General features: G+C 54.2%; 1 protein-coding gene across 3 annotated transcripts in view; it reads right to left on the bottom strand.

Annotated features, from left to right (window-relative positions):
* The window catches only part of SPOCK1 (SPARC (osteonectin), cwcv and kazal like domains proteoglycan 1), a 466,288-nt gene that overhangs the window by 71,207 nt on the left and 373,501 nt on the right, over window positions 1-21,580 (bottom strand). For all 3 annotated transcript variants that reach the window (XM_053913194.2, XM_053913195.2, XM_053913196.2), the window contains one exon: window positions 6,040-6,154. In XM_053913194.2, the coding sequence (XP_053769169.1) occupies window positions 6,040-6,154 (115 nt within the window). The remainder of the gene's footprint in view (window positions 1-6,039; window positions 6,155-21,580) is intronic.

Consider the following 21,580-nt stretch of genomic DNA (forward strand, 5'->3'; position numbering starts at 1 on the left):
TTGGATGAGTAAAGTTTAGAAAGTATGTTTTCAGTATATGTGTATCAAAAGCTTATTGGAAGCATATGTAACAAAAAGCTAATGGAACCGGGAATATAAGACACTTTGCCATAACATTTGAATTTTATACAAGAATGTACAAATTTATTAATTAAAAATGATAGCAGGAGCAGAGGACTGTTTGTGCAAACCATCAAAGCCATTAATTTCTGGCACAAACCTCTCTCCTCTGCTCCAGACTCCAGTTATGACCATGGCCACCCTGCCTCAGTTTACCTTTCTCTTTCTTTTCACCTTTAGCCTCTCCCAATCAGTGGACATCAAGCAGGCTTCCCAATGACCAGGAGAACCTGTGTCTGCTTTTGCAGAGCTGAATTCACAGACACGGAAGAACCCAAGTTCAAAGCCAAAGGCAAACGTCCTGACGAATAAGGTTTTCTTCCGCCGTGCGGTTGCCGATGTAATTCTGAAGCTTTTTTTTTTTTTTTTAATGTAATGACATTTGGAATAACAAAGCTCTAAAAATTAAATGTTCCTTTACATGTTTAATTTCTGGCCATAATGTCGTACCAAATAATCAGCGAATGAAGCTGAATGGGTATGGAAAGATTAATATTAAACTGCTTTTAAGTTGCAAGTTTGCCAGCCTGAAGCCTGAAGCCTGTTCCACAACAGGCCTTAAAGAAACACTGCTCTTTCCTGGATGCAAAGATAAATCTCCATTTTGCCGGGAGCCTCTGCAGCAGGATTCTTTCAGGATTTTTCCATTGAGACCTTACAGCTAGGAAGAACTCTTCATCCTGTCTCTCTGGCACCACCTCCTGTTCCTATTTAAGCACATTTCCCAGCTTCGCTGGTGATAACTAATGGAATTAGGCAACTGGCTGTCAACCAGGGATGTCGTTCCCCACGATCTAGCCCTGGGTTGAAATCCCCATGTGAGAAAAGAAAGACAACGCAGGCTATTTTTCTACTGTTCCAATCTTGCGGCCGGAGGGAAGCTGTCACTCCCTGTTTGGCTGGCCCAGCTGGACGGGCAGGAGCACTCCCTCCTCCTCTGCCCGGCCTGGCAGGGCCCCACCCAGCTGTACCTCCCGGCCCAGCTCAGAGGGGAGGGCTTACCACAGCCTTCTCCAGAATTTGGGGTTGACTGGCTGGACCCACATCCTTTCTCCAAATGCTAATCTTTTAGGGAAAGAAGCAACAGAAGCAAAGGAGGAGCTGTCCTCAGAGAATGAACGCAATGTCCTCTCTACTTCCTCCTTGAACGTCAAACCGTTGCCGGTGTGGGGAGCACAGTGACATTCCCTGCCTGATGACTGACATTGCAAGATCCAGGCAAGTGACATCAGGCCCTGGAGAAATGGAATCTAACTCCCACCACACTCAGCTGCAGACCCTCTACCATCTCCAGGCCGAAAGGCTGCCGACCCTGACCCAAGGTGTGTGCACAGTGGGAACGGAGGTGCCAGGCTGGCAGTGCAGAAGCCCAGGTTCCACGCCAGCTCCGCTTTGGGCAAGACTCAGGGGGTCTCCAGTTTCTTGGAAGATGGGGGCTGAGCAAGGATCACTGCTGGTCCAACTCTTTCCTGCAGACACACTCGAACACGGCAAAGCATGAACATAGAGTCACTGCGGGGCAGGTGGGCGTCCCCACCCACCTGGCCTTCCGGGGTCCTCATGGGAACCTGAGGCCCCTTAGAGGACACAGTGGGCCCCTCAACGTCGCGTGGATGAAGAACAGTGAGATCTTCCCTTGTTGGCCATCGTACGACCGCAAAGTCTCACCTCAGCAGCAGGGGAGCTCCAGGTCCCCCCTCCAGGGGGAGCGAGGCCGGCGGAAGTGGTCTATCTCTGAAAGCGGAGGGAGGTGGGGCAGCGACAGGCTTGGGTCTGGGCGGGCAGAGACGCTGGCTAGTTTAAAAATGTATCCTAGAGATGCTAATTGTGAGAGTCCTCTGTGTTCCCCTTAGATTTCCAATCACTGTGAAGAAATCAGGGAACGGGCGCCTCAGACATGCCTCATACTCTTCAGTGAGGCGAGGACGGAAGGCGAGGACGGAAGGCAAGGCAGCGGCAGCACCCAGAGCTGGACAGTTAATGTGAGATGTGAGCAATGACTCCACTGGGCTGCCTGTCGGGTGCTGGGAAACACCACAAGAAAGTGGGGGGCTCCTTCCTGGGAGACAGTTAGACAGAGCACAGAAGCCCGGGCTTAACACGAGATTTCAACTTCTCTCCCTCTTTCTAATAATTTTTTTTGACAATTATTACTCTATATTCGTGAGGCTGGAGTGGTATCACAGAGATAAGAGAGATAAGGCAATTAAGTAACTTGTCCAAGGTTGTGAGGTAATTGAGAGGAAATCTTCAGTCCCACTAAAAGACAGCCGTGTCTTCGGGGGCTGCGTCAAAGGAGAGGTGCCAGAAAGAACAAAGAGAGGAAAAAAGTCAACCCCTTGGTCTTCTTAAAGCCAGGACAAGAGACTTCTGATCGCAAAAGCTGGGCGTGCTGTAATTCAAGAGGCCACAGGCTGGAAGAAGCAGGCCATGCTGCAGGGGTCACACGGAAGGAGTCCGGCCCCGCCCTGTCATGCCTTCGACACTCCCACGCACTACCCATAAAAGCTGGGACTCCAAGAAGTGACATTTTGGGAATGAGAGGAACAGGTAGGGGCAGGTGAGCCACCAGGAAATGTTCTGTTCACTGCCGTTCTCCCTGTCTGCGCCCCAGCTCCGCGTCCTGGGCAGGGAAGAGGCTCGTGTGAAGCCCCAGACAGGAGGACGGCCCCAGCAGATCCGTGAAATCCAAACTGGGCAAGTCTTGTCCAGCTCTCCTCTGCACAGAGCAGAAACAGCTGCCCGGCAGCTCCAAGGAGAAAGGGTCTGGGATGGCAGCCTCACCAGGGTCTGTCTGCACTCGTCAAAGGGCATCCTCAGGTTTCCTGCAGCCTTGAAGGGGCCAGAGAGGGGCGGTGGGAAGACGAGCACACCCAGGAGAGCAGGACACAGAAGAAAGAGGCTCAGTATGACCTTACAGACACGGCGAGCAGACGTCACCGGCGGGATCTCACACCGTTCGTGGCAGATGCCTCGAGGACGGTCTCCGGGGGCCAGCTAACCAAGGATGACCACAACTCCAGAGTAAGCCAGACAGCGCCAGGGGCCGCTTCCCACAGGGGCACAGCTCCCAGGCCCCCGCCCACACCCTGCTTTCTAGAATTTTGATACAATCCTGACTTGACAGAACTGACCTGGAAGTGACCACATTAATGCCTCATTACCAGGCGGAGCCAAGGTTCAGAACAAAAGGTTGACAATGAAATACCGGTAACAATAACAAGGCCACATTCTGACACACCGGCGCCCGTGAGACTGAAACGCCATCCCTGCAAGAGGCACAGAAACAAGACCGCTCCTGACACAGCCCAGAGCCCTGCATGTCTCGCCCCGGGGGAGCCTGCCCCACCACTGCCTGCGGCCCTGGGGGGCAGCCCACAGGGCGGGGGGGTGGGCTGCGTGGTCCCTCCTCCTCCTCCCTCCACCCCCGCAGCTAAGTGGCCACGAGAAAGCCGCCTTCCATTTCGCCTCCGTCCTCCCCGTCTCACCCTGTGGTCCTCTTCCTCCCAGGTGCTACAGCCTCAGCTTTGTGCTCCCTGCCTGTCACGACCCCCCGTGAGAGCTGCATGGAAAGGAGGGTCAAATCGAAGGAAAAGGTCTGCCTTTCCTTGATCGATTTCGTCCAGGAAAAACGTTGTTAATTTAATCATTTCACATAATGACTCTAGGGACTTACCAGGGCCCTCTCTGCCCACGATATGTCCCTACCCTCCAGGGACACGCCGATCAAATCCACATAACGAAGTTAAGCAGTATACCCTGGTAGGGGGGATACTCTCCTGCATTACGATGCTGTTGGATGTGTAATGAATTTAACTATAGCCGTTCAGTCTTACCCACAGGTAGTTTCTGCTCCCCGCTCGTGCTCACAGGAAACCCTTGCTGTGCGTGGCGGCCCAGAAGTGAAGTCTTTAACCCAGAAGGGCAGCCGCAGAGCCTCACGGAGAGCACTGCACCCAGCTCCATCCGTGCCTCATGGTAGCGGACTCACTGTCGCGGGCTTCTCAGGTGGTATTTCTTAGACACCTGCCGGATGGAACTGGAGACTGAGTGTGCAGCTCCGGGACTCTTCCCAGAGGCAGGTGACTTCCTGAAGGCAAACTGGTGACCCAGGAGCCAGCGGAACGAAAAATAATCATATGTTGAAGGACCGATGAGGGAAATCCAGTGTGGATTACTTGCCTTGAAGCAGCGTTATTACCATGGTTGTTGTTCTCACTTCTGACAGGTGTACAGTGACATCCTTTCTTTCTTCCTGACCTAGCCCTAGTAACTAACACACATTCTGAAATGAAACACCTCCAAACGGGGCTCCGGTTCCACCCCGAGCCTCAGAACGCAGGAGCAGCAGCTTGCTACGTCTCTATTTTTAATGGCAATGTAGTCACTCACGTTGGCTCAATAAAAATGTGTTCTAATCGTTTCCACGTTGAACAAACAGATGGGCAGCCAAGGCCATGCCTGGAGTGTCACATTTGAGAGTGGCTCTCGCTTATTCAGGTATGACCAGGCCACCATTAAGAAATAAGGGCTGTACTGCGTTCAGAGAAGCACGAAGCCCTCCCAGAAAACTGGTCTGTCCCCTCGTCATGGTGAGTCGGGCAACCTTAGCACAGCCGGACGCCCTTGAGGGGAGATGCACGCACCCCACCGACAGGTGCCACAGGCAGAGTGGTGGGGGCGAGTTCCTTGGTGTGGTGTCCGAGCCTCAGAATACAAGAGTAAATACAAGCAATAGACAATACACCTGGGATAACAGAGGCTATTGAATCTTCCTAAGAAGAGTCTTAAGAATTCTCCAAGCAGAAGTTAATTGTCTGAACCCCGCGTGTGCTCACCACCACAGGGCTTTCTGTCCACTCTCCAAGGAGGGCCGTGTATATTAATTAGCATTTCTTACTGCGGCTACAGAAATGAACCAGCCCACCACGCAATGAGGTAAGCTTTTTGGTAATCAAGAGGAAGTACTCTATGGGGATTACTTGTGACCACAGCCCCTGTGGTTTACAATGTCCCTCCACATTCCGAGTTAAAGCTCCCGAAGGGCCCTTTACAGGCCCCGCCGTGAGCAAGTGTAGACTCGAACACCACCTGCGTGCCCTGGAGAGGACGACAGGACAATATGACTGAAAAAGAGGCGAATGGGTAGCGCCCACACCCGGTTCAGCCTCCTCCGCTACAAACAGAAGACACTTTAGGAGACATGTGCGTGTGTGTGCACACACGTGCACACCCCACACAGGGGCGTGTAGTGTTTTCTGTGGACTTGCCAGCTATCACTGAGAAGGCCCAGACCCACAGAGGGCAACCTCTATCTTGGCTCTCGTTAAGGAAGCTTCAAGAAGGAGCTGAGACCAGCCGGACGACATCACTCTCCCCACCACGGAACACCCACAGAAGCACAATCTCCCCGCCCCCAGGGAGGGCGCTTTCCTTTCCTGTGCCCCCTGGCCCTGTGCTGTCTCCGAGCAGAATACATTAATACAGAAACGCTCCGGGGAATACTCTGCACCTTCATGACACCTCCGCAGTCCCTGTTTTGAAATTTGGCCTTGAGAAGTTCAAATGATTTAGACATCAGAGTTCAAGGAAGATCACGACGTACCCCAGGGCAGGCCCTAGTCTTAGATGCTGAAAAACCTGCCCTTCCTACACTGCAGCCAATTTAACCTCTCAAAGAACCGAGTGCTGAGTGCTCGAACTTATCTTAGACTAACAGAATTAACTGCAAAGATTCTCCACTCTTCTTATCAATGGCAGCTGAAGGCAGTTCAGCTGAAGGGTCCTTAAGCGAGCCTGCCTGGGCGACAATGGCTCTGACCGATGCCACGCGGCTGGCATCCGGGCAGAGCTTAGCCGGGCTGCCCCTCCCTGACTGCCCAGCCCTGCTTCAGGGATTCCCCTGCGATGCCCACTCACCATTCTTCTCCGCCTTGTGTTTCGGTGGCTCAGGCTCTGGCAGACACGGGCAGGGCCCATCGCAGAGGGTGGTGAGGCTCTTGCCAGTAGAACAAGCGTGGAACTCCATCTTGCACTGCAAAGGAGAGACAGAAAGGCCTGAGGGATGCAGCGGAGCAGGCTCCCACCTGACTCTCGAAGGAAACAGCCAGTGCCTCTCTGACCACAGACAGGTGCACGGGGCACAGCAGCCAAGAGGGAGAACAGAGGAGTCCGTCTCAGTTACAAGTCTGAACGGCGGCCCCTGAATGAGAAATGTTTTTCTAAATGCATAGAGAGCGTCCGAAAGTACCACAGAAGCACCGGGAGGCTGACTGTAACAAAGGGCAAACTCAACTGTAACTGTTAATAAAGGTATTAGCTTGAAACAACACCTTGGAATCCCACAGGCTCTGCAAAGACCAGCTCCCCACCGACCAGAGGCTGCTTCTCCTCCTTCCCTTGTCCTGAGAGGGAAGCTCCGCCCACTGAGCACCCCTGGTCCCTCAGCTGCCCCCACGCTTTTACTGGGCTATCCAGTAACTATCTGTCTAGTTCAGGTGGTATGTGTGAGGCCCAGTGCTTCCCCTGGGCAATAAGAGGAGTCAACGCTTTCGTTCCTACCATCCGAAACCTAAGTGTACGCAGCCTTTCCCCGCGGAAGTCGCCTGCGGTTGCCTAACTGGCCTGTGACTGGTGCGAACGTCCCCCTGATCCTCAGATTCACGATCGAAGCCCAGAGGCCATGTATCCACTCACCAACCCCTTCTCAGTAACCCCTTCTCTAGTGCTTTGGCCCGTTTCTGCCAGCTCTTCACTCGCAAATCTCAACTATTCAGAACACAAGCAGGAGAGAAGGACGTTGTTCCTAGGGGCAAAAGACCACAACAGTTAACAGTGTTCTTATTACTCTCACATTGTGGAGTAACAAAGAGGTTAAATAAGGGAAGATCAGGACACTCCAAAGGTCTGAGCCAGGGTTCAAGGCCCGTCTGACTCCAGGGCTGAGCACCTCATGGACCCATGTGGCGGTTCCTGCCATGCGGACGGGCTCGAGAGAACAGATGGCCGGCACTGCGCTCTGGTCACTGCTGGCCCAGTTCTGAGCTGTCTGAGAGTCCCCCCTCTATCACTATAATGGTCTCAAGACCGAGGCCTGGGTTTCCGCAGTCTTCTGCAAAGGCCCAGGGGGTCAGGACCATGTTTGTATCTGGTGGAGATTCAAAGGCAGAGCAGAGAGGCAAATTTCACCCTCTGCGCCTACCTCTGCGCCTGCCTGCGCCTGCCTGCGCCTGCCTGTGCCTGCCGCTCTTATCAGGTGCCACAGGGAATCTCTTAGAAGAAAGAAAAAGGAGATATAGCCACTGCCCTTGGAAAACACTAGTGTGTATCTTTGGAAAATGCCAGCAGCATTTGCAAAGCAGCACGTGGGGGTGCGGACGAAGCTGGCTCATTACCAGAGGACCAGCTACTTAGGCCCCACGCCAATTTCAAAGCAAGGGGCGAGTGCTTTCCACCCGGTTCTGCTTGCACTGGAATCACTCTCGGGTAACTCCAAGGGCCACCCATGCGGCCCCTGCCGACCCCTGCAGAGAGAGGGCGGCAGACAGGCCTGCAGGGTGCTGCCGGCTTCCTCTTCATGCAAAACTCCCTTCTATGCTGATCTGTGAGACATCTGGTACGTGCCTGCTGTGGTAACAGGAGGTGTGGAGCTGTAGGAAGGGAAGCCATGGCCCAGGCCCCCCACATCAACAACTTATTGAGGAAGCAAAAAAACTGTTCTTCTGAAGGCACGTGGATGTGACCTGGAGGTGAGGCAGGCATATGTCTATGCAGGGATGCAGCACGAAAGCGACCCGTAGATATGGGCACACCTGCAGGCCGTCCAGGGGGACAGAGAATAAGTTGAGAGGAATGCTGGGAGGCAGCCAGGGAGCCACCACCCTAAGCTCCTTTGCAGGCACCAAGCACACGCCCAGGCGCCCGGGGGATGATGCCTCTGTGCCCAGCCCCACCGCCTCCTTTCCCGGGGCTGGCTCTCTGGAATAACCCTCAGATGCAGACTAGCAGTCCTCCCACTATTTTGTCAATAGCATCTGTAAGCGAATTTAGGAGAAACTGTGTACTTTTTTTATAAAAGTGTATTTTATAGTCAAATTTATTATGTTTACTTACCATAAGCCTTATCATACTGCTACTGTACCTGCCCATTTCTCCCTGTGGCCGATTGTAAGACCCCCCCAACATTCTCCAGCCTCTCGAAAGACGAATCTCCACTTGGCTCCAGGCCCCTCCCCAGTAACACCCATCCTGGCCAGAGGATCGTGTATAGGGGTGACGTGAGCCAGCCGGAGCAGACGTTTTAAGACCCGCTGCCTGGTTTCACTGCTTCCCTTGCTCTTCCCTCTATGGTGAAAATGGCTTGTGCCAGAGTAAGGGCTGCTTCTGTCCAGGGCCCAGAAGGCAGAGGACGTGGACCGAGCCGACGCTAACCCCAGCTAACGAGCAGCACAAACGAGGACTTCCTGGGTGCTCTTGCAACCCACTCGTGTCTGCGGATCATTCGTTACCGCAGCAAAATTCAGCAAACGCTGATAAGATGACGGACTTCCCACCGGCCATGAAGTACTTAACAACTGGAAAAGGTCTCGGTCACCGTCTTGCCCCTGGTACGACAGGACAGCAGCCACATCCCTGGCACAGGGCGGGTGTTGGGGAGGTAGCGCTGAGCCACAGAGGCAGAACGAGAGGTGGCACCGTTCATTGCGCTGCTCCAAGCCCTGCTCTGGGTGCCTGGAGCTGCCGCCCCAGCGGCACAGAGGATGCAGGCGCTCAGCACTCAGGCATGCCCAGCGAGCCCTCGGGGACCGACACCCACCCCGGAGCCACTGCTCTGAGCCTCACAGGCAGCACACTGCCACTCAGGGCCCTGCTCACCCTGGTCCATCCCTGGAGGTAGAGCCTCGTCCATCCACATCCTCGATGTACACGGCACCTGGGGAGCCGCACGTGGGCCACCGAGGATGGTCCCTGCCGTAACTCGGCTTCCTTGGCCGGCCCCCCTGCCCCCTCTTCTGCACAGCTGCTGTCACAACCTGTGGAGGCAGCTGGGTCTCCTCGCCGACCCAGGAAGGTGCCGCCAGAGAAGATTTATCCACACCAGTGAAAACCCATGTTTCAAGGGCACGGATCTGCTTTTTGTCTTCTAGGACAATATGCAGCATTTAAATGAGGCTCAAACGGCTGCAACTCCGTTTTTTATAAAGCTAAAAACATGCTACGTAGAGATACGCATGTATGTGGTAAAAGCTGCTTTAAAGGGGGGGGGGTGGCAAATACCTTTAAGACAGGGGTCCCCTACAGAAAGGAGGTGAGAGGGTGGCCTCGGCCCACAGGACCACTGTGACATGGGGAACAGTGTGTGTCACGAGTGGGGCGTTGGATTCCAAGGCTCTGTTTTGTTATGAAGCTTGGCAACTGATATAAATAATACATATATGTGGTCCTGGCCAGGTGGCTCAGCTGGTTGGAGCATCGTCCCATACACCGAAAGGTTGTGGGTTCGATCCCCAGCCTGGGTACATATGGAAGGCAACTGATCAATGTTTCTCTCTAACATCAATGTTTCTCTCTTCCTCCCTCCCTCCCTAAAATCAATAAACACATCCTTGGATGAGGATAGAAATAATAATAGTGCATATATGTGTATGTATGAAATACTTTATGATAGAACATAAAAATGGTTTATAGGCTTTTCTCACAGTGAGGACCAAGCCATATCCACACCTCAGGGACACTGGTTAGGAGGAGTGAGCGAGCGTGGGCCCCTCTGGGCAGGGCCGAGGGCACACAGCTCCATCCCCACTGTCCTGGGCAGGGGCACCATGAGCTCTGGCCACTCGGACATCGTGTGCATGTTCCCTCCCCACAGCATGCCCCTCAGTCCCATCTGTGACTCACCCACCCACTCTCTTGCCCCATCCTCTCTCCCCCAGGGTCTTGCTGGGGAAGAACAGATATAGAAGACAAAAGGTGCTCACTGCCCCAGCTTTACCCAGAGGGGCCAGAGGACTCTCAGAGCACAGGGCTTCTTGTGGGACAGGGCTGCGCAGTGTGGCGGGGACCTTCACCTTCACACCGTGTGGGCGCCTCACACAAAGTAGCACCCTCTCCCAACCCCAGGAGAGCCCTGGCCACTTACCCACAGATCACAAGGCTGGGCCTTGCCTAGTATGCCCGGCTGTGTACGTGCAGATCCTGACCACACAGGGCAGGCATGCCACCCCTTGAGTCTAGGGCTGCCATGGGAACAGGAGCCAAGAGAAAAAGAAATGGCCCATGTGACTCTTCCAGGGCTGTGGTTCTGCTCCTTGCTGGGAATGAGTACCTGACCCAAGGACGCTGGGCTCCCCCACACGAGGACGTATGCAGCCTCCCTCGGGAAGAGGCAGTGGGGAGCAGAGAGCGGAAGGTGAAAGGATTCCCCTAGCACAGTGGTCTCCAATATTTTTGGCCCCAGGGAGTGGTTTCGTGGAAGACAATTTTTCCAGGGATCGGGGTGGGTGGGGAGGATGGTTTCGTGATGATTCAGGTGTGTTACATTCAAGCTTGCCTCCTGCTGTGCGGCCCCGTTCCTACAGGCCGCCGACTGGTCCCGTCTGAGGCCCAGAGGTGGGGACCCCTGCCCTAGAGGGACATGAGGATGAAGAAATAAGGGTTCCCCCCCAACACCACAGGGCCATCACTGGCTCCTTCCCCACCTCAGCACCAAATGACAAGGGTTCGGAACCCCCAGCCACACCGTCTCTCCTACAGTGTGCGGGAGTGAAAAATAGCGAACGGCAGGTGGTGCTTCCTCTGCAGCAGGACCTGCTCCGACAGCACTTGTCCACTGCCCCCGCCTGCCCTGCAGGCCTGAGGATGCGGGCAGCCAGGGGCGCCCTGCAGCTCTGCGGACCTGCGTCAGGGCAGTGTCTGCGGAGCTCCAGGCAAAGACGGCAGGCTGCCTGTTGCGCTCAGAGTCTGCAGCCTGGAGGTGGAAGAGCGAAAAACGAGAGACAAATGACATTCTTGGGCACTAATGAGGGACACCCCTAAGTCTTCACTGTAGGGGAAAAAACAAACCTTGGAGGATGTGAAGAAAGAGGAGGAAACAGGTACAAATGGTTTTTGGGGTTTTTTTTTTGTGGATTTGGAGTGGAGAGCCAGTCAATTGCACGAAGCTCACAAGCAGCCAACGCTGAAGGCGCAGTGAGGGGCGCCTCTGTCCGAAGGGGAAGAGGTACAGGGAGACGCAGGAGAGTCCCATCAGGAGGTCCCTGCTGCCTGTGGGGGGCGCCCTGTGGCCACTAACATGAGTGGGTCTGAACAGAGAGAGGAATCATTCCTGGTCTGGCCTCCACTCTCCCTCCAGAGGCAAAAGCTTTGCACTTTGCATTAAGAGTTAAATTACATGCCTCACAAGAGATACCCTGAAGTCCAGACCCTCAGGATTTCAGAGCGGGGACTTAGAAACAGGGCCTTTGTAATGAGGTTTAAATGAGCTCACCAGGGCGGGTCCCAATCCAATGAGGTGCGCTTGGAGACGGGAAAGCTTGGACCAGGAGACGGACACAGGACACGGTGAAGAGACACAGGGAGAATTTTCTGGCCATGCCTGAGGCTGCCAGAAGCTACCAGGCACATGAGACATATTCTCCCACATGGCCTCGGGAGGAGCCAACCCCACTCACGCCCTGACTTCAGGCTTCGGCCTGGGGTCTAGGAGACAGCGGCTGCTGCTGCTTGCAGCCCCCAGCCTGCGGCGCGCGCTGCTAATACAACTTCCACCCAGATTTTTCAAAGGAGCGACTCTAAGGAGTGGAAACGCCTCGTCTTGCTCGGGTTTAAGGAGCACAGATCGTTGGGCCAAGGTGGCTCGTTCTCCTGGAAGGACAGTAAACACCACCACCAGCAGCCTCCGAGCAGGTGGACATAAAGAACTTGGCCAGATTTTATCAGCTGAGCCTCACACCCAGAAAGAAGGAACATGAGAAATTCAAGCCTTCATGCTGATTTTACAATAAAAAGTTAAAGAAGTAATTAGCCATACTATGTAAAAGAGGAGAACCGAGAGAGGTGGAAATTAGTTAAAGACTTTAAATACGGCACTGGGGCCCATTTCGTACAAACACAAACGCAAACATAAATACGAACCCCGGACGCCTCTAGACCCTGTGACCTGCTCCAAGAGAAGTGCCTTTCCCAGTCACCGCAGAGGCAGAGCAGCTGGACGGAGCCAGACATTTCACCACGGGAAGAAATATTCAAAATGTTGACCTACTTCAAAATAAACGTGCCAGCAGATTTCCCAACCAATCTTTCCTTCCGTTTTGCATAACACCAACGTGTCGAAATGAATGAACGTTCGCCTGCAAATGGCCAGTAAATCTTCCCCTTCTGTGATTTGTAAAGCAAAACTAATAACCTCTGCCTGGCTCACTGCTCACGCCGGTCTCCGCGGAGAGCAGTTCTCCGCCACTCCACACTCTTCACGTTGCCTTGCATGCTGTGGGCATTATTTTTAACATTTTATTTAAATTGCTTTCTCCACTGTTCCTCATCAACCTATCACCTATTTTTAAACCAGACTGTTGACAGCTCACAGTTGACAATTGTGTTCACAGTTGATGAATTCTGATTTGTTTTTATTCCCCTAAAATCATGTCAAAGAAGGGGGGGTGGGTAATCTCACAGCTCGGCTGCCTTTAATAACCGGCGTGAAGTGAGCGGCTGCCAACTGCACGCGTCCCCGGTGGACGGAAGAACGGCTGTCCATCCCTGCTGGGCTGAGTGTCTCGGTGGTCATCCGCAAGGAGCCGTGCAGAAAGAGGCTCTGGTCTCACTCAGAGCTTTGCCCAAGGTGTGCGTGTGTGCGTGCATGCATTCCTTCTTTGTTAGCGAGCACCCACTGCGGGCCAGGCCCTATTCTAAGGCTACGAACCAACAGCAGGACCAAGGCCCTGTTCTCATGAAGGTCACATGGCAGCTGCTGATGAGCTGCTGTGGACAGACGCCAAGGAGAGTAGGACACAGAAGGCGGGGTGGCAATGGGCCTTCTAGTAAGAGGACAGCTGACAGAGATGTGAGAGAACAGAATAAATGAGCCACGCACCATCTGGGGAAGGCGCACCTGACTACACCTGGGAAACAGTGAGGAAGCCAGTGTGGCTGGACAGGAGAGAACAGGGAGCAGAGCAGAAGGGGCACGTGTCTCCCTGTCTCCCCTGAAACCCCAAGAGCCGGCCTGGGGGGTGGGTGTGACCCAGGGCTCAGGTTTTAGTCCTCTCTTTCTCTCTCTCTCCCTCTTTCTCTCTCTCTCTCTCTCTCTCTCTCACACACACACACACACACACACACACAGTTAAGAGTTTTAAAGGAGGCAGAACCTTAAACCTTAAAACCAAGTTGTTGAAAGTGTAAAAAGGGAAGGGCTCTGCTTTATGGAAGAGTATCAGCTGCATACATGCAGAAGGAGCGTGATGAGAGTTAGAAAACCGTTGTTTCGCAGCTCCCTGTGTAAGAACTGAGTCAGGAAAGGAGCACTGATGTTTACTGAAAATACGAGTGGACGTTCCTGGGGAACAGGACGTAAACACAGTCTGGAAGTGTCACCCCACAGCACACCTAGTTACTAAAAGAGGACAACGTACATTTGCAAAAAATCCACATGTGGCAGTGAGCACTTAACAAAGGGGCTAAGGGGCCGATTTAGCGCCTCTGTAGTGGTACCACCGGCGAACAGCTCCTGATGCACTACGAAGGAAGCACACACCAGCACCTACGGGACGTTGGTACCAGGGCACTGAACCCGAACCTGTTACTCACCAGGAAAAAATATCCAACGTTAAGGACATTTTGTGAGGGAACTGCCCGAACACTCAAAAAGTAAAAACAGTACATCATTGTTCTAGATTAGAAGAAATTAAATAAACGAAACAATGCAAGTGAGACTTGATTACATCTTGAAAAATAACACTTATACAAAGCTATACAAGACATTCTGGGGAAAATCCGTTGCAATTTTTAGCATGGCCTGTATATTAAGTGATACTGAATTATTGTTCTGGTAGGTGTAATGACAACAACCAAGACGGTATGAGAGGAGAATGCCTGTTTCCTTTTCTTGGGAGGAAGGTGTCCCAGCATCTGCACATTATTTCTCAATGATTCGGGAGGAGAAACGTGTATGTGCATTGAGAGAGAGAGAGAGAGAGAGAGAGAGAGAGAGGGCAAACACTGCAAAATGTTAAGAATTGCCAAATCTCGGTGGTGGGTAAGCATGGATATATCACACTACTCTTTAAACTCCTCCGTAAGTTTCATAACTATTAACCAAAACCTGGGGAAATGAACGTAACTTGCTTTGCCCCGTGGTGCTAGGAGAGCCCTTACTAGAAGCCAGGCCTGTCGGCTCCCCGGATCCGGCCCTCTAGTGCTCTGCCGCCCCACCCGCTGCAGTGGCCTCTCCTCTGGGGCCTCTCCGCTCCCCGTCACCTTCTTCAGGCCTTTGCTCCAATGTCACCTGCTCATTGAAGGCTTCTCTCTTTTTACCCCTTTTAAAATCATAACCGCATACCTGATCCCTGACACGGTTTCACTGTGCCTTTTAAAATATAAAACCTACCATATACAGTACCGAATACATTTCTTGTTGATCCGCCGTTTTCTATTTGTCTAGCCCGGGAGCTCCAGGAAAACAGGAGTCTTTGTTCTGTTCACGGCCACGTCCGGAGCTCCAGGTCCGCCCTTGGTGGTGCTCAGTAAAAACACATGGAGAGAAGGGACGAGGCACAGAAGCACTGGCCTGTGTGCAGAGTGAGCCACCCCCACCCCAGCGTCTAAGGGTGAATAAGAGCTAAGACCCTGGACAGCGCCCCCAAAAAGGCAAAACTCACAAGATGATGAGGGAGGTCAAGTTTCCTCCCAGCACTAGAGGAAAGGTCTCCCAATAGAAAGAAAACTGGTGCACGTAACAATGAGGTCTGGCTCTTTGAGGATGCCTAAGAGTGAGAAGGAGAGATTCAGACCTTTCCTCTCCTTGCCTGGCTGGCTTCCCCTCCAGGCAGGCCTCCCGGGTTTCCCACCTCTGTGCCCAGCACCACTCTCTCTCACCACACTCACCCTACTGCACCCGCTGCCCGTTTACATCCCTGCCTGCTGAAGAAAACAGACATCTGTGTCTAGGCCCCAGTGAAGGGCCCACAATTCCGCCCCCTGAAGCTGCTTTTTGGGATATTGACTTTAAGTTGTTTTTTAAGAAACAAAAGACTCAGGAAGAATCTTTGATCTTTCTCTCTTTCCTGCCCAAAAGACTGAGACAGAGAACCCTGCTTCCGGGAGACCTTGGGATGCAGCCTTAGACGATGTGAATTAGGTATGGCCAACGAGAGCTAGACACCCCGGTATTCCACGGTCTCTGCGTCGCCTAGCGAGCACTTCCCCGCCATGTGCGCACCGCTCTTCCCCAGCTACCCGTGAATCGCCCGTGCTCACTTCTGAACTCTAATACTTCTGAACTCTAATCTAAATCAAGGTCCCCCCTTGCTCCTTTGTCCAAAAATGGCTAAGATACCCAGTGCTGCTCCACTGTCTTTGGATTCATCGTGAATTTATCAGGTGTATGTGAATTCCCTATGCACATGTATTACAGTTCATTTTCTCCTGTTAATCTGTCTCTGTAAGTTGGCCATTAGCCCAGTCAGGACGCAGAAGGCGGGAGGAAAAGTGTGAGTATGTTTTCAGCCCCCACGCTAGCCTGCAGCACGTAGTTAAAACAGGCCTGTTTACTTATGGGGCACATGCTGCCCGAGTCGCACAGCAGGACGTGAGGGCTGGGGTCAGCAGGTTCCTCATGTAGATTGAGGAGCCGAGACCTCCCTGAAGAAAGCAAGCCACGGCCTCAAGGACAGGAGGTGAGGGAACGACAGGTTTCATTTTGAATGCACATCATTCAACTTCTCCCCAGTCCACCGCTGTGTGTGGTGACTCCCAGACTCCCAAACAGTGAGGGCCTGGCCGAACCTCTCCCGGCGTCTCAGGACTGCTGACCGAAGAAGCCGAGGGGAGGAGGGGCAATGAGTCCAGAGCTGGGAGATGAAGGAGGGAAGGGAGGCCCCTGGGCTGCAGCCAGGGACGAGGCTGGTGGGCCACTTCTCAAATGGGGGCAAAGGAAACCCTCGCACGTCAACTGCACTAGTGATAATGATGTCATTCAAAAGCACTTAAATGGCTGCAGTTAGCTAAGATCACTTACAGAAGTCAAGCTGACTCGCCAACACACCTGGCTGAGGTGATCTGGGCACCTTCCCCTGTGCCTTCGCTCTCTGGAGGCCTAAGGGCCTGCAGCCACTCCTGGCGAAGAGAGTACCCGTCAAGTACCAGGATGGGCTCCCCTGAGCAAAGCATCTTTAGGTGCTGCCGGTCCAGAGTGGCCGCGCCAAGGCCTCAAGGAAGAGCAGCAGGCATCTGAGCTTGACTCCCACCTAGGGGTGAGCTCCCTGAGAGCGCGAACTGGACGCTGTCCAGGCTCACAACCCCTCGCCAGACACAAGTCTCACACTTCCAAAGCAGGTAGAAGCAGCTTGGTGAAATAATTAACCATCATCCCGGCAACTCCACCCCATTGTACAGATGAGGAGAACCAGGGGAAGGAAGGTAGGAGCATAAGAATGACAGAAGGGAGGGGAGGGCTGAAAGCAGTAGAGGAGGCAGGGCAGAGGAGAGGAGGGGAGGAAAGCAGGAAGGAATACAAGGGAGAGCGCGGAGGGCGTGCTGCAGGTATAGGAAGCAGCAGAAACCCTCCAGGAGGTGCGAGCGGCAGACAGGGTTGGGGGGTGGGGGAGAGCAGGGGCCAACTCGCAAGGCTCTCTCCCCAGCCTGGCTGCGTGGGCTCCGGCAGCTCGAGGAGAAAGGAAGGGAATGTTCCGAGGTGCTGGCGCCTGCTGAAAATAAAACTATCTCTGCCGCTCTCAGTGCCCATGGGGTGCCTGTCTCTGCAGCTGTCCCAGCCTCCTCGGAGGGCCCCGCCCACGAGAAGCCACCTCCCCCACCTCCCGTCCTCCCAGAGGGCTGGAGAAGGTTCTGCGGCAGACAGGATGCTCGGGAGGTGGCCTGAGAGCGGAGGTGGCACCTAATTTCTCTCCTGACTCTCGCCTCTCCAGCTGTGGTGGTGGAAGGAGAGAGGCTTTCTGCCCAGGCTCTGTCTGCCTCTCTCTGCAAACCTGGGAGGCATCTGCCTCTCGGGGCTCCCCTGCTCACTAGAGGTGAGAATCTGAGCAATCTGCACAGCCTGCCAGCGCCTCCTTTCCTTATCAGTAAACAAAGATAATCCCTGTCCTGCAGCAGCGGTCGTGGGGAGAGCGGAATGGGAAAGGAAGAGACCCCTAGTGCCCCGCGGCAGTGCCTGGCACAAGGTAGACGGCGGGTGCAGCTCACTTCCTCCCTCCAGCCCTCCCAACGCTGCCTCAGTCTTCCCCTCCTCCAAAGGCTCTGCACACCTGAGTGAGCTCTGTGAAATGCAGATTTGTGTGTGGTACTCCCATTCCTTGTTCCCTTCACCTCCACATAACGCCTTGGAGCCCAGCAGAAAAGCCCCTGGGGATCTAGGGACCGCTTGCCCCTCCACCCTCATTCCTTTGCTTCTCTCCCAAACACGCGCCTACTCCGCTCCAGAGTACAGACCCCCAAGCAGTGGCACACCCTCCACCCTGGCCTCATCCTTCTTGGCACCTGGCTTTGTCTGCAGCCCCCCAGGGAGCCTGTGGCGGGTGTCCCGAGGGCCCCCGGCCCGTGCCCACCTGAACCGCAGCACTTGCCTTGTATTGCAACAACTGCTCTCTCGTCTCTCTCATGAGCTCTACGAACACAGTGTTTTAATTCCCTTGTTTAGCCCCAGTGCCGGGCAAAGCATCTGAAAGCACAGAAACTAAGTAAACATCGCTGGACAAACAGATGCTTGGGCAGACGAACTGATGGACGTAGCGCCGCCTCCCCCTCTGCCTGTGGAGCAAGCCCACGTGGCTCCGGGCTCCTCTCCTCCAGTCAGCCTGCCCAGTGGAGCCATCTGGCACCACGCGGCCACAGGCCTCGATGCCCCTGGGCCCAGAGGATGGCACTCGGGTGCACTGTCTCCCGGAGGCTACCCAGTGGGACTCCCACTGCTTTGGGGAAGTCAGACCAAAGACCCCCAAATGCAGCCACTTTCCTCACTGCCCAGATTAAAGCTCAAGTCCTCGGCTTTGTGCCCGTCACCTCAGGCCCTGACCGTGCTTCCCCAGCAATAGCGCCCCAACCCTTCCACCACAGTCCTCCGCCTGCCCTGCTTCGTTCTGATGCCCTCTGGCCTGGAAGCCTTTCTGTTCTCCTGCCCCAAGCCTCCCTACACAGGCCCTGTGCTCTGGGAGGGCTCTCTGTGATGACTGCTTCTCCTGGCGACCACCCTGGCTCCAGACACACCTCCCACCCGTACTGCCCGACCTCCCCCGCCCCGTGCCCTGGCCTCCGACTTCCTCTTGTCCCCCAGTGTTCCTCCATTCACAGTAGAGCTGCCGCACCTCGGGGCCTTTGTGTGCTACATCTGCAGCAAGACTTAACAATATATGTAATTAATTAAATATACGTGTAACTGTTTGCTACAATGAGTCATCAAGGCACCAGGCACTGAGTTGAAAACCTTAGCTACATTTTCTCCTTTAACTTTCACCACAGCCTGTGCGCCACAGGGACTACCGTGACAGCCGCCTTCCACAGGAAGCAGCTCAGACTGAGACACCTAGTTTGCCCAGGGACAGCCGGCTCTGAGGTGCAGAGCCACAGTTCAAACCCAGGCTCTCTGACCCCAAAGCCTGTGTTCTTAAGAGTTCAACTATGTAGATGGTCCCATGTCAAGGAGTCTACCAAGGTCAGGGAGTGGTCCTCCCAGCCAGCCCACAGCACCTGCAGGAATTGCTCTCACACAGAGAAAGCCAAGTCACACATGCTGGGGGGGATTCCCTGGGAACTGTGCCAAGGTCACATGGATCTGGTCGGGTGGAGAGGTGGTGTCCCTCCCAGGTGTCCAGCAGGGCTCCATGAGGGCAGGGGTCTTGGTCTTTTCACTCCCTGATGCATCTCAGGCACCTAGAACAGTGCCCTGCACACAGTAGGTACTCATATTTGTTCAGTGAAAGAGTACGTGAATGAGATAGAAAACAAGCCCCCAGAAGTGCTGCCAGACCTACAACCAAAGAAAGAATGAGTTTCTTGGAGAAGTGGAAGAAAGCCCCAGACAACGTGGGTGCAGCAGAGAGAGCACGTCACAGCCACCGAAGGCGGGGGTGGGAGGACCGTGCTGCTGAGGACCAGCAAGGCCGGAGCCAACGGAAGTCTGCATCAGGTCCATCACCTCCACGAGGCGGCCAAGCACAGGCCTCTTCTGCAGCTTCAAACTAATTTTCTCCTGGCTCTGAACTCCTGAGAATGCAGACTTCCCAGGCTCCTCATCATTCGAGCTGCAAGGAGGGCGAAGCCACCCCTCTGCTCCGATCCCCGCAGCAGGGCGCCTTTTGCCGCCCCCCCACCCCGTCCCAGCGCTTCTGAGGGGTGAGCTGGGTCGCCCGCCTCATGTTGTCTGCACCCCTTTGCCATCACTACCAGGCTGCAGAGAGAGGCCCCTGACTCTCGTTTACCGAAGTGGTGACCTGTCTGAGGGCAGAGGGCCTCGGCCCAGAGCCCCTCCCTTCCCATAAATGCAGAGACTCCACCGACAGGGTGGGAGAACCGCAAATGGAGAACGAGGGGTGGCAGGTTTCCAGGGGCACAGAATCCATGCTGGGCCCCAGCAGCCCCTGACATTCTGAAAATCAGAAAACAGACGCCAGCTAAGCATCTCCACCAATCTTCTCCAAAGCTAACATCCTGCAAGGTAAAAAAAATAAAAATAAAAAATAAAAAAAGCCGTCACCATCTTGCCACAGCCAGATGCGAGACAACCATCTCCGGCTGTCGAGCCCCACTTCGTGCCTGCTCTGCAGCCCAGCTCCTTCCTCTCCCTCCGCTTCCTGTAGAGAATGAACCTCTCCGAATTAAACCCACAGATGTTCATTAGAGCCAACAAAAATGAGGCGATAGATAAAGATGACCAAAAATGCCAAAGCAGACTTTTGACCAAATGCAACAAGATTAAGGTGGTATTTTAAAAATGAAACAGTAACTTCAACTTGGACTTCCTGCCTGGTTTTACTCCTTGGAGATGGGAGAGCCTGGAGTGTGCAGCGGGAAAGCCACATAACCCTGGCTTGGCCTGACCTCCATGAAAGACACATTTAAGTGGTAGCCCCCTTCCGAGAGCTCCTGCTCTGATGCAGCTGACTGTGAAAGCGGGGAGCGCTGGGCAGAGTCGGCCATTTTTCCTTCCTTTTGTCACACCCCCCAAGGAGGCCTCGTCTCACATCTCCGAGGACCTCATGAACTGTGACAGCTCGACCAGGTGCCTGGTGAGGCTGACCTTGACCATTCTGCCCCACGAAGCCAACAGGAGTTCAGGGTTCCCACTGCTCAAGTCTCATCATTCGTAGGAATCCCCAGTCCTTTTGGGCCTCCTGCTGAGGCCAAAACTAGAACCCCGATGGCCCTGAGACGTCCGCGCCTGGGCACAGGCAAACTTACAAGGCTTGTGAGGTTCGGGCGTCTGATGCTGCGATGCAGGTACTGGGTAACTTCTCAGCATGACCTGAAACCAGGTCAGCCCACAGGACAAAGGGGACACCTGCAAAAAGCTCAGCCTTTCAATGAGGTGCCGAGTCCCCCACCAGGTGAGCAGGGATGGGCATGCAGACGGACTGAAGGGGCAAGCTCTGGCATTGGTCCAGAGGAGAAGGACAGGAATAGGGACCCAGCTATAAGGCGGCAGGCATCTGGGGACAAGAGGCCACTAGAAGACCTTGTGAAGGCTGCAGTGTATGTGGAGGGTAGATGAGGATGAGTGACAGTTGTCCAGGTCCCTAGGAAATGAGACAAAAGACAAGCCTTTGGCTGGTGCAGGTTTTCCGAGTCAATTAGCCTTCTGTCTCCAGCCGGGCTGAGAGTCCTCTGGGGGCGAGGTGGGCCGGGAGGCCCTACAGTCGGGCTGGGCAAAGTGGTGCCGCTTCAAAGATCAAGTGCTCATTTCCCATTCAGTCCTCAGAGCCAAGCTTCACACAAGTCTTTGCTTCCCCTGATTTCAAAGTTAGAAAGTTCAGATTAGTCCCCTCCTGCCCCCACCAAGTTTCTACTTGCATATTCTGATGTCAGTCCAGAATCTGTGTTAATCAGGCCAAAATTCATTAACGGAGGCCGGCTGTGATCTCCAGGAAGCTAGCTGCCCCCCATCTAATGTAATTTGGGTTTCCTACAGCTGAGTGGTTTTTCAAACACTGCAACGGCGAACTCTGGAGGGGCCCCCACGCAGGCCTGGCACGGCTCGAGCCTCATGGTGCCCTGCGCATGGTGCCCCCTCCCGAGTCAG

Source organism: Desmodus rotundus, chromosome 10 (assembly GCF_022682495.2).
Source record: "Desmodus rotundus isolate HL8 chromosome 10, HLdesRot8A.1, whole genome shotgun sequence".
Classification (NCBI taxonomy): domain Eukaryota; kingdom Metazoa; phylum Chordata; class Mammalia; order Chiroptera; family Phyllostomidae; genus Desmodus; species Desmodus rotundus.